This window comes from Recurvomyces mirabilis (genome assembly GCF_035927965.1).
Source record: "Recurvomyces mirabilis strain CCFEE 5264 chromosome Unknown scaffold_7, whole genome shotgun sequence".
Classification (NCBI taxonomy): Eukaryota; Fungi; Ascomycota; class Dothideomycetes; order Mycosphaerellales; family Teratosphaeriaceae; genus Recurvomyces; species Recurvomyces mirabilis.
In genome coordinates this window covers 982,040-994,335 of record NW_027041941.1, presented here as the reverse complement: position 1 = coordinate 994,335, position 12,296 = coordinate 982,040, and the positions used below count along the sequence as shown (strand labels likewise).

Below are 12,296 nucleotides of genomic sequence, written 5' to 3'. Positions count from 1 at the left end.
CTATGGTCATATGTGCTACCCATTGCGCGATACGTTCTATATATTGTTTGTTCCAAAAACGCTAATCGTCTCAAATTCGCTCGCCCGCTCCGCATTTATGAAGCGATGGATTGCCGACGCATCACCAAATTCAGTCAATTCTCTCATCTTTCGCACACCGTTATTTGAATTCTGCAATGAGACAAACTCCGAAATATCCAGCCTATCCTCCAAACAACAACGGATGTATCGCGATCAATGTTCAGACTGTCGCCACACCGAGGTGGTTGTGGTACGGCATAGGTGGCTCGCACATGCAGGCAATATATACAAACGCTCATGGCGATATAGCCTGATATGGCCTACCGCCGCCATTCGAACGCCCTGCATGAAAGAGAATTTGAAAACGAGTCTTGTGGTGCTTCCCTTCGTCCTTCGAGTGCTTCCTACGTGACACGCTGTGGCATACATGCTAAGTAGGTCATATTAGGTGGAACCCGTCTCTGGGCAGCTCAACTTCAAGCAATCGCTGAGCTTTCTCAAGGTTCGATATTTGAGCTTTATATCAAGAAGTGCAACCTCAAGCCTCGTTGAGGTCTGCTACTGCCCAATGAAGCTGGTGCGGTGCGCTCGACGTATGCGAGCAAATGGCGACCTGGTCTCGCGACCGTTCTGGGGTACGCGACTTATTGCTCGTGGTCGACACAATCCGAATATTCGGCACGGCTAATTGCATAGTTCATGCACACGGGACATAATGAGCAGAAGACTCACGACCCTATGTAAAGTACTCCGCCATCCCGCATATCCAAACTCTCGAGATCTCCAATGGGTTCTCAGCGTTGCAGATCATCGAGCTACGGGTATTTACCTAGCAGCAGCGTGGCCGCACCGGCCTCCGTCTAGATCTGTCTTTTCTTCTACCTAAGGCTTATGAGGAGGCCATTTTCTTGCCTACAGCGGCGTGCCGAATGGTGGACGATGGTCTCGACTTCTGAACCACGGATGTGTGCCCTGTGCAAGTTGTTCGTGTCACTTTAGCCTGGGACAGTCTGTGGTCCATGCTAGGGGAGTAAGTGGCGAGCAAGACATATCCTGCGCGCAGTATAAATCTGTCATTATCTGTCAAGATCCTTCCTCATTCTCTGTACCATCACCCTCGCTCGTCTTACCCAGTCAGAAGACTCTGCCACAGCCATGCCTTCTATTTGCTCGATCCTTGCTTTCAGCGTGCTGGCTATTCCCGCGGTCCTTGCATCGCCAGTCCCGAACAACGAGAATGTCAAGAGCACCAGTACATCTACAAGCCACTCGACTTCGCATTCTACGAGCCACTCTACGTCTCACTCCACGAGTCATTCAACCTCGCACTCTACCAGTCACTCGACCTCGACGTCTCACTCCACAAGCCATTCCACAAGCAAGCCAACTAGCAAGTCGTCTAGCAAAGCTACGAGCACAAGCAGCACCACCACCAAGGCCACGAGCCCCTCTATGACTACGTCCACGAAATCTACTGAGATTTCGAGCTCCACTTCTTCTCCGGTCACAACCACTTCTAGCACTACTTCTTCTACCCCTGTAAGTAGCAGCACCTCGTCCACCACCTCGGCTGTCAGCAGTACCTCGACCACCACCCCCGTTGTCAGCAGCACAACGACCAGCACCAGCAGTGGCTTTAAGCTAGAAACACCTACTAAGACTGGAACTACTGGTGCACTGGCTTCTGCCACTGGTATGGCGCAGGCGGCAGAGGCCATTGGGCGATACTTTGGCACTGCTGCTGATATCCCTGGTACTGGAGAGACTTCCGACCCCTACTATTTGGCTGTGTTCAACGATACCCGTAACTTCGACCAGGTCACGCCTGCCAACGTGATGAAGTGGGACTCCCTTGAGCCGCAACAAAACGTCTTCGACTATTCTGGAGCCGACGAGTTCGTAGCCCTTGCTAAGGCGACCGGCAAGAAGATTCGCTGCCATAACTTGAACTGGTATAACCAGCTTCCAACATGTAAGTGTCACGATAACCCTCATGACTCGCGGTTCTTTCACTTGCGGCATTCATGCACGGACGTACGGGCGCTTCCCGTTTCGGTTAACGCGCTTTCCCACTACTTCCTTTCTTGAGCGGCCCCACACTTCCTTACATGTACCGTGTACAACTAACGCCTAGCTGTCTCATATCATATACAGCTCATCGGGAGTCTTGCTAATGTATTCAACTCAGGGATCACCAGCCCAGCCGTCCCATGGACCAATGCCACTCTCATGGCAGCACTCGTGAACCATATCGACAACGTCATGGGCCACTTTGGTGACTCTTGCTATCACTGGGACGTCGTCAACGAAGCCTTCAACGACGACGGAACCTTCCGAAGTGACATCTGGTACCAGACCAGTGGGCCGTCTTATATCGCCGTCGCATTCGAGGCCGCCAACGCCGCTAAGGCCAAGTACGGCCTGTCGACCAAGCTATATTACAATGATTACAACATAGAGTACCTTTACCCCAAGTCCTACGCTGCACAGGCATTGGTTGCCAATTTAACAGCAATGGGAATTAATGTCGATGGTGTTGGACTCCAATCCCATTTTTCAAGCGATTTTACCCCAGGTCTGGCCTCTCAGCAGTCGAACATGGCAGCTTTCACCGCACTCAAGAATGCAAACGGCGTTAACGTCGAGGTGGCTGTAACCGAGCTTGATATCAGAGTACAAGATACGGGCTCCGTATCTGCTCCGTCCGCTAGTGTGACTGCGTCTGTCCAGAGCCAGCAGGTCATGTTCTACTGGGATACTGTCAATGCTTGTGCCACAACCACGGGCTGTGTTGGCGTGACAGTGTGGGACTTCGATGGTGAGCGCTGATCTAGCATTGTCTGGTCTAACCTGAAACATTTGCTGATGATGTCGTCTTCACAGACACTTACTCCTGGGTGCCGGGTACCTTCCCAGGCTATGGCTGGGCTGATCTCTACTACCAGCCGTAAGTAAATCATTATTTGGAGACAATTGTTGAGACAGAGGTGTATGCTAACAACTACTTACAGTGGTGGTGCGAACACCCCTTTGGTAGGCAAGGCTGCTATTGATGGTATTATTGACGGGTTCCAGAACGTCATGCCCGGCACATACACATAGAATCGGAGAGATAAGGCTTGACTCTGCTCTAATATACAATGCATTGGACAGTTCCATTCACGCATGATGATGAAAATGTACACATTCAGATCGATCTCAGGCTAGAGGAGAAGCGAATGAGCATGATTTCTGCAGTCTATTACCACATGTACTTGGATGAGCATGCACACAGGTTTGTATGGCATCGAAACAAGTTTCTCGACACTTGTTCCATGGTGTCATAAGGGGTTTACTAGCGCATGCGTATTGCACAGTCTCAAAAGATCCGATGGGAGCAGAGAAAGCGACTCATTACTTGCGGTCTTGTCGTACTTACGCCGGCCAACGACATGTTCCAAACGAAAGCTACGATTGCCACCTTGGCTGCTCGTCTTACAGCTGGTGCGCTAGATTAGGATCTGCCAGAGATCGACCTATTTATCCGCGCCGTCACTTCACCAAAGCTCTGCGGTGTAGCATACTACGGCGAGGGGCTACATGGCATTACGATAGCGATGCCGGTCATGACATTTGCAGGACAGCGGTTTATGATCGCTCAACTCTGCTCACATCAACCCGCTCATACCACACTCGCCGCCATAGTGCGAGATCTCCTTCAGATCATCCTCGGTCATTATTCTGCAACAGAATGTGATGGTCTGCCGTTCCCGATTATCGCCGAAGTGCGAATTCGTTTCAGCAGTACACCGGCGCATCTTCGTTCCTCTTCAGGCGAGCTGGACAAGCCTCATTTGGACACCACAATTCATGAAATTCCTGGCAGCAACGAGCGCGGAGGAGGAAGCTAGTGTGCGGTACTCAGGTACATGTACCGAGCGCCAGGTTAGTATCTTGATTCTCCACGTGCTTAACTGATCATAAAATGTCTTTGCGTTCTACGGATTGAATACTAGTCATGGGGGTAGCCTCTTCGGGAACCTTAGTGGAAATATGCTGTGCTAACGACGGCGATGAGACGCAAGCAACACAAGGCACCGTCGACTGTCTGCACCGTTAAATTCGTAAGGTGCCACATGCAAAGAGGAGGGAGAGGAGAAAAATTTGTGTTCTGAGAGGCGTACTCCGTACACTAACTACTCGACCTCTTCATCGTCCCAAAATACAAAAGCACGCACCTCCACGCTCGTCCTTGCTTCTCCATGGTCTGGCTGATCCTTGTACGGAAAGGACGAGTGCACAGCACACCTCGCACGACCGTCCTTCTTGGAGTCGAAGATCTTGAAGATCCAGGCTTCTTCCGTGGTCATCTCGCTAGCGAAGTACCATTTCTGTTCGGGATTATACGCCAGATTAGTAACTTCGTATCGAGGCGCCGTCTCGCCGTTCGCGGAGTATTCCCACTTGCCCTTGTGAGCCTTATTTCGTGAGACGTTGGCGTACTCTCCAGCCCCTGGTGGCGGGAGGTTGGCAACCACAGTGCGGAAGTCGTTCTCGTCGACGGTACGAAAATCGCAGAAGGCCATAGGGTCGCGCTTCACTGGTTTGCCAAAAGGCTGCCAGATGTTCATGATCGCCCAGCGCTTCTTTATTCGGCGATCAGCTTCTTCTTCATCGAGATTCAGATACAGAATCTGCTCTGCGCCACGATACGATTGATCAACGTGCATTTGGTTACTGTGAGCTGTACGTACTCTATCGTGATCGTCCAGTGGAATTGTATAATTGTGGTCACTCGCCCAACTCACCCTATTAGTTTAGGAAAGGCTGCCTTAGGCACATGTTTCCTATATGTTCCTTTTCGATATGGATTTCTCTTATCTAGCTAGTTTCCTCTTCTCGACATCTACGACTCCTATATACCAAATCTCGTCTAGTCTCTGCTTGCATAAAGATTAGGGAGCATATCGTAGTACGGACGGGATCCTCTGTTCTCTGCGGCCTATGGTCGTATGTGATTAAATGCATTCGGCTTTAACAATATATAGCGCTTTCGGAATCACAGCCGTTGTGTGGTGCCCAGCAATTGAGAACGGAGACGTGAAGACGGCAGATGGGGAAGCTATATGGCATTCGCAAATGGACAGCATCCGTAGTGCAAACATCGATGTATATGCATATGCTGTATAGTGTACAATGGAAATCGTGCTAAGCACATATGCGGCCGTACTCCATGATCACATAGCCATAGCCTGATCGGAAAATCAAGAGCGAAAAAATTCGTCGCTGTGACCTAAAACAAATCGCGAAGCAGAAACGATTCAAGATAGCCTGCCGAGCCCGAAACAGGGCCATGAAAGGCGTGGTATCTGTTGGTGCCATCGTCCAAAGTGGATGGACGATGATTCGAGCGCTAACCTCCCATGCTGCGATAAAACAAAACATTGTGTCAATGTGTGCCGCCCTGCAAATTGTGTACATGTGCCGCCTGTAGGCTGAAGAGGCGAGCCTGCCCCCGGAACAATATATGCGCCATGTGCTTATGCTGAATACATAATAAGAAGTGTCTTCTGAGACCGAGGCGCCCGGCAGCTGTGACTAGCCCATCGGATGGGAGCCGGTGACGATGTGCTTGTCGGTCTCAGGGGGAAGTGTTTGCTCTTCTGTACCCGAGAAGACTTGTTTGCCGTAAGCAAGTCAAGAGCGGTGCACCCGAGATAGTGATCTGTATAGTGAGGCGTGCGGAGACCGGGCCGTGCTGAGCTGGGACCACCCGGGCCGAATCTGACTTTGTCTCGGCTCGATTGCCCTCGAATCTGCTGGGATTCAGATCTGCTGGGCTTCATGCAAGCTGCCCGATGGATCAAGCCAATCTGCAAGTCAGACGCCACATAAGAGCCGGGCTCGATGACCCCAGATCCCGACCATCCCACGCTTTACTCCAGCATTAATGCCTTCTTACGTGCTTGCGCTGAACGAGTTGGTGGCGCTACTGCTCATGTGCTCGCTCACGACACCTTCGTTCGCATAGTGGTGCTTCTCGTCCGGTGGTGGGCCAAACAAGGTCTGCTGAATCCTCTCGAGAATGCCACAGTCGATTTGACTGGTTGGTGAGATTGGCCCAAGACGTCTCAAAAAAGTGATGGTTCGCTGCAGAAGCTCACGAAAACGATTTTCGTCAACGAGCTTCCGCATATGGCGACTGTAGAATGTCGCTGCTAGTACAAGCATGTTGCCGAATTGACTGTGTTGTGTCAGTAATGTGCGTGGCTAAGAGGGCGATGACAAACTTACGCGTGAGCTGTGCCGTGTATGTTGGTCACGACCAGGCGATTTGGCACCTTATCTAACGCGACTGTGCTTTGCATAGCTGCATCGATGCACCGTTTGCAGGCTTGCCATATCTCCTCGTCAGGCATACTCGCGATGGCTTCGAAGAGGTGTATCTCAGCCAGGTGTCGCGGGTTGTTGTTGACGTCTTTGGCAATCTTGCGAACCTCCATTCCGTCCTTGACATATGGCATGATGTGCAAGGCGTAATCCAAGAAAGGTCGATTGACCACATACAGGGCGCCCCAGTATTTGGCTCGTAGCCGTGCAGCCAGAATGTTCTCTGCAGGCTTATCTTCGTCGTTCCAGCGCAACGCTGGCGGTAAAGAGCCACGCCATAATCCCAAGAGGCTGTCATGGCCGCGCAAAGTGTCACACACTTGTGCTCCTGACTTGTCCAAGCAGTCTGAACCATATATTTGTCGGTGGACTTCGTTCAGCTTTCGCCGGAGGTACATCTGGGCGGTGTAGAAGATGATGATGCCGTCATAATCACCATCGTCTGCTTCTGGGTCGAGGCCACCGTACGTCTCGTCTTCGGGCACTTTGTGTGGCAACAGTAACATGTCTTCGACGCTCTGTATGCTGCTAGAAGGCAGCGGGAGCTCGGCGAGAATGTCACTCTCAAGTTGTAGACAAGTCCAGGACGCAAGCACGATCATGTTGGCCCGCTTGTCCTTAATAAGCTTCTGGCCCTGCTCGAGCTTCTTCGACACATCACCCGTTCCATTCCAGTAGTTGTCGTTATACAGCTTGTACCGGTCAAGCAGGCTCAATACAGCTCGGCCAGCCATGGTAAGCCAGCTCATACTTTCTTTGACTCGGGCAAGTTGACCTTTGTACAGACCAGCGAGCAAAAACATCTGTGCGTGCACCAAGTCATTGCCATCGGCCTGGTCGCCAAGGATCTCTGCTGCCTTGGCGTAGTAAGCCAACCCAGGGATGACATCCAGATTCCTGCCACTCATGCCGTGCGCGCTGCCGTCTAACGACGCCCTTCTGCTTCGTGAGTGATGGTTAGCTTGGAAATCAGCGGGCGGTGTAGGCTGCGCGGTCGCTGGGGTAGAGCCTGGTGATATCGGCGAAGGCTTGATGGCAATGTTTGCTGCAGGTGGGGAGCTGGAGCCCAATCCGTGGCCACCACTAAGCTGATGCGCAATGGCAGCGTTCGCGTTCAGCTTGCTGTCATGCTGGACACCAGGGAGCGGGTTCTTGTATAAGCAAATTTTACCGAGCGCGAGGACCAAGTAGACGACAGCATTGCCAGACGATCGTTCTGGCGAGCTGCGCTGAGTACCATTCTCGTAGCCAAACGTCGGACCAATGGTCGAGCCATTAGACCTCTGACGTTTGGGTGCCCTAGCATCGTCGTCCATTTGCGCCACAAATTGCGGACGTGATTTACTATTGGCGTGATTCAGGCGTTTCTGGAACGTGTCAAACATCGCCTTGAGTCGCTGTTTGTCCAAGAAAGGGTGCATCACATGTATGTTTTTAAGATAGCTCTCATACAGCTCTGAGATCGTCTTTTGATCCAGGTCTAGTGTGTTATCCGGTTTCAGTCCACCCCATGATGGTTCTGATCGTTTGATGTCGCTGGAGGGCGTTTGTGGAAAGCCAGTACCCCAAAGACCATCCGGTGGGCTAGGCGCACTTCGCGTAGTATTGTCGTTCATGTTCTCGTCACTGTGCGCGGGGCTACCAGGACCGCCAGGTTGTGTGCCGTCATGCTCATCGATGCCTTCGCCTCTCGAATACAAGCGTAAGATTCCACGATCTTCAGCTTCCATGACGTAGGAGTCTTTCATGATCACATTGGACGCACGAAGAAGGGGCTGTACACTCGGCCATAAGAGGAGCAACTTGTGAGGTGCTGTACGATGATCGCCAGGCTTGTTGCGATTGCTCGGTTGTGACTTTTCGTGAACGTCTTCAATCTGCCCGTCGACGCCATTCTCTGCAGCATGAGAATTGTAGCCTTCAACGCGACGGATTCTGTTGTCCAGAGTGTCGACTTTGTCAGTAAGCTCCCGAAGCGCAGCAGTGTGGTCATCCATGTAGCTCAGCAGCTTCTCCATGTTCTTGTCGGTTCTGCGAATATCAGTGTGCAATTCAAGGCGAGTACTTGGAGGTCAAGGCAGAACTCACTTCGCAGGAGGTGTATCACGATACTGGCAGCCGAGATTGTTCTCCTTGCAGAACGAGCAGGGATTGCCTTCGTCGCATTTTTGTTTGCGTGCACGGCATTGTTCACATGCCTGCGTCCTTGTTAGCGACTGACTTTGAAGGTCACATAGTTTGACCGACCTGAGTGGCACGCATCTGCTTTTTGCGCTGTACTCCCGAAAATTGCCCACTCGAGATGGGGCCGTAGTTGGGCGCATATACCGGCTGTTGCTGCTGGGGTGGTGGATACTGCCCATAATGAGACTCCATCACAGGCTGCATATGTTGTGGATGTTGCTCATGGTGGGGTGGCGGTGGTCCGTGTTGCTGGCCGTGTGGTGGCGGTAGGCCGTGTACGACGCCATTGGTAGGCGGGTATCCTTGATGTGCATGAGGGTCCATAGAGTGATGCTGAGCTTGCGGTGGTGGCGGGTGTTGGAGTCCGTCTGGACCGGAGTGAGGTGGGTATGGGCCTGGCTGAGCCGGTGTGGTCGGCGTGCGCTGGTGCGTCGAGTCGTGGGAGTAGGTCCGGTTCACAGGTGCCGGAGTGGCATGGCCAGATCGGTTGTGCTGGTTGTATGGATAATGCTCTTGAGGAGGATGGGCCTCATGCGCACCGTGAGGGTGGTGAAACGGTGGCAGTGTGCGTTGCTCAGGCGCAGTGCCTGGCGGGCCATACGGTTGCTGGATGGGAGGCAGGGCTACTTGTGCCGGCGGCGGGTACCCCTGCTGCTGCGGATGCGCTTGATGTGGATGCGACTGAGGTGGAGGGTGAGGCGGAGGAGGAGGGGCGTATTGGTAGTGGCCTGCTGGCGGTGGTGCGCGATTGTCTAGGGTCGTTGGAGGGGGTGGAGGAGCAGCAAGATGGTAAGAAGCAGCTGCGTCTCTCCGGGGATCCATTGTAACGATCGCGCCATGCGTATGAAGAGTAGAATAAGGCAATGTCAGGGCAGACTAAGGTGCTCCCGGTTTGGCGGAAACACTCGAGCTTGGGCAAGCATTCGTCAGGCCTTGAAGCGCATTCCGCACCAAGCTGCAAAAGGCAGCTTTCGAAGGTCAGTGGGATAGAGCCGAAGGTGCCAGGATCATTCCGTGGAGCCTATGATTGCCAGTAACCCAGTGGGAGGACTGGTCACGACCGTCGAAGAACGCTACGCCGGAGCTATGACAAGGCCCGTGCATGCGACGCTATCAAGGTGGGTCGAGGGCACGGCAACGGCAACCTTCAGGAAGAACTGACTTTGGCGGGTGTGATGTGTAATGGACAGAAAGGGGGTATGGGTGATCTGCTGGGGATAACAATAATCATGGAGTGTTTTTACAAATGTGCTAGAGATCTTAATCGAGGTTGGAAGATCTCGAAAACTGCTCCTACCATGCCCATATCCTCCGAGCGATAACCAAATGCTGTCGACGAGTCCCCTCACCGTTGCAACCCTACCAGTCACAATGCGCTGGCAGAGCCGTTCCACACACCAGTCTTCGTGAACCTGCTGTGTGACCGCCTCACCTGACGAGAGCCCAACGTGCATGAAGACGCAGCAATGAACTCCGCGGCAGTGATCTGCACTCCGCAGGCTTCCTGAGCATATTTCGCCCTGGAAATGTAACAGGTTATTGTCCATATCGCAGAAACGTCTATATTCGATAGACGAGACGATCTCGGCGCTTGTCGGCACCTGTCATGCCATCGTGTAACGCAGGGAGGTCCGGCGCACCTGTCCCATGCTTTGCTGGTATGATTATTATTATTATGTTATCGAGATCGATTGCACGTTGCATCTGTGGCTGTCGCGGCTTTGCTGAAATTGCCGCCACCACGCTATGCAGCCTTGATGCACTAGGCAAATGTTCTATCGCCCTATCTTCGTTCTAGCGCTCGTTTTGCCATGTGGTTTGGGATTATTCCAAAACCACGACAGTGACGACACGCATCATGGAACGGCTTTCATTTCGTAACGGCAAGCTCGGCCAAGTAGTCAATCTGCTATCCCTCGGCATTGTGCAATCGTGTTCTGCCGCGTTAGCTTCATCACAGCGCAATCGCTTCGACCTTGACTCGCAATGGCGGCAAGACTTTGCGAGCGCAACAGGATAAATCCAGGCGCAACGTACGGGCGCCCTGCGTGCTCGCTTGATTCACATATTTCGACCAGTGCCATGACTTGTGTCCACGACTTGGTCAGTCCATCCCTACCTTCATCGTTCGTGGCGTTAGCATGAATCCAATATGCAGGATGGAGCATGCCACAGACGTGATGCTCGGCATTGCCAACTCGATCCTCATCTGCTAACGCACCTTCATACCAGATTTTGATGAAGACAAATGCCACACCGTTCGGTTCAGCAGGCTAAAAAGCTCGGTATGTATCCACGTGCTAAGCACGTGGAACTTTAGATTAAACCCAGGGCGCTAAAACCCCTGCTTGGCCATGAGCAGAATCCTTCTAGGCACGCCTCGTGAGTGTGGTACGAGATAAGATACCAGACGTTCCAGCTTCCAGGGTATGTGGTCCGCGAGTCCGCATTCTGACACTTCTAGCGAAGTAGCGATCGTCAGTGGCAAGCATCTTGTCGTGCATACAGATGTACAGTACATGCGGGAAGATTACAAACACGCCACACAGTTCCGAGGTATTGAGTCGCACCGAGAGGTGGGGAAAAGGGAACTTGGACCTCCTTTTCGCTGCCGTTTTCCAGAAACCTTCCTCCTCTGGTAGCTGCTATTCAAAAGCCACCGGCACATTGCTGCAGCTATTTGCGGCGGTGTGGGCATGGCTTGTGACCACTTGCTATGCACTCATGTCTTTGTACTACGACGATCTTGCCTATTGTCATCGCGGCGTCGGAGTTGCGGTGAGCAGTGTAAACAACGGCAGTTCTGCTCGGATACAAGAAATAGCAACGCGGGCGATCATCAACGAGTGAGTATTTCCGTTCGGCTATCATTCTCCCGTCTGCTTCTATCTCATCCAACCCGTCGGAGAGGCGTCGTAGATTGATCTGCGTGGTTCACATGATCAGGAACCAAACCTTCTAACCCCCAGCTGAGCAAAACTATGGTCGATTGTGCTTTGCCGCGGACTGTGCTCACCGCTTCAGGGTCCCCCTTCCTCTGCTTTGCAACAACTCCTGTTCGCCTCCAGAAAGTCTGTTCCTCTAGAACTGCCCTATTTGATCCCGTGTGTGTGGTAGGTTGGCAGTTTCAGGCCAGCCGCCGGCATCATGACTTACAACTTACACCCGCCTCGCAGCAGCGCAGAAGCGGCCGTACAGCTGCGCCTCGTTCCTGAATCATGAGTTCGAGCTCAAAGTTCAAGGCATGACAGCCGGATTTTAGAAAGCCAGATATGCGCTGCTCCGTCTTCAGTATTTGGTAACAAAGGAGGTGGACTTGGCGATTCGTTCATCACTAAGAGTGCACCGAATCCAAAGTCACCGACATGGCCGATGACCAATCTTGGCCGTAAGAAGGCGAAGTCTTGCACTGGTCCTGAAGCGGTACGGAAACTATGTACAGCAGATGCAGGCTACTGACCTGCCAAAATTGCACACGTTAAATTCACAACCCTGCTCACCTTGGCCGTGCAGCATGTCAATACTTTTCGCTCGACGACAACAACCTCGACAGGCTGTAAAGACATCAGCAACCTCAAAGCCAAAGTATTGTGCCTCCTGTCGATCATGGCTTGTGCTTGTCAAAGCCCGTATCTCAACGGTCATTCGAAGCGACGCCGCGAGAAGGAAGCCTGCAGTGGAGGCTGTACCCATGTGAAGACCTGCGGACTGCCTCTTCATGC

General features: G+C 52.4%; 3 protein-coding genes across 3 annotated transcripts; 1 reads left to right on the top strand and 2 right to left on the bottom strand.

Annotated features, from left to right (window-relative positions):
- Positions 1-1,176: 1,176 nt before the first annotated feature.
- On the top strand, positions 1,177-3,123 carry LTS14_003605 (uncharacterized protein; the record flags this gene model as incomplete). The annotated part of the gene is made up of 4 exons (XM_064836308.1): positions 1,177-1,993; positions 2,210-2,839; positions 2,905-2,968; positions 3,033-3,123. The coding sequence occupies 4 exons, from the start codon at positions 1,177-1,179 to the stop codon at positions 3,121-3,123; spliced, it is 1,602 nt and encodes a 533-aa protein (XP_064696517.1).
- Positions 3,124-4,196: 1,073 nt separating this feature from the next.
- On the bottom strand, positions 4,197-4,631 carry LTS14_003604 (uncharacterized protein; the record flags this gene model as incomplete). The annotated part of the gene is made up of 1 exon (XM_064836307.1): positions 4,197-4,631. One exon carries the CDS (start codon positions 4,629-4,631, stop codon positions 4,197-4,199), a length of 435 nt encoding a protein of 144 aa, XP_064696516.1.
- A 1,327-nt stretch (positions 4,632-5,958) lies between these two features.
- Positions 5,959-9,396, bottom strand: LTS14_003603 (uncharacterized protein; the record flags this gene model as incomplete). Its single annotated transcript, XM_064836306.1, has 4 exons — positions 5,959-6,244; positions 6,295-8,421; positions 8,479-8,588; positions 8,638-9,396. 4 exons carry the CDS (start codon positions 9,394-9,396, stop codon positions 5,959-5,961), a joined length of 3,282 nt encoding a protein of 1,093 aa, XP_064696515.1.
- Positions 9,397-12,296: the final 2,900 nt, after the last annotated feature.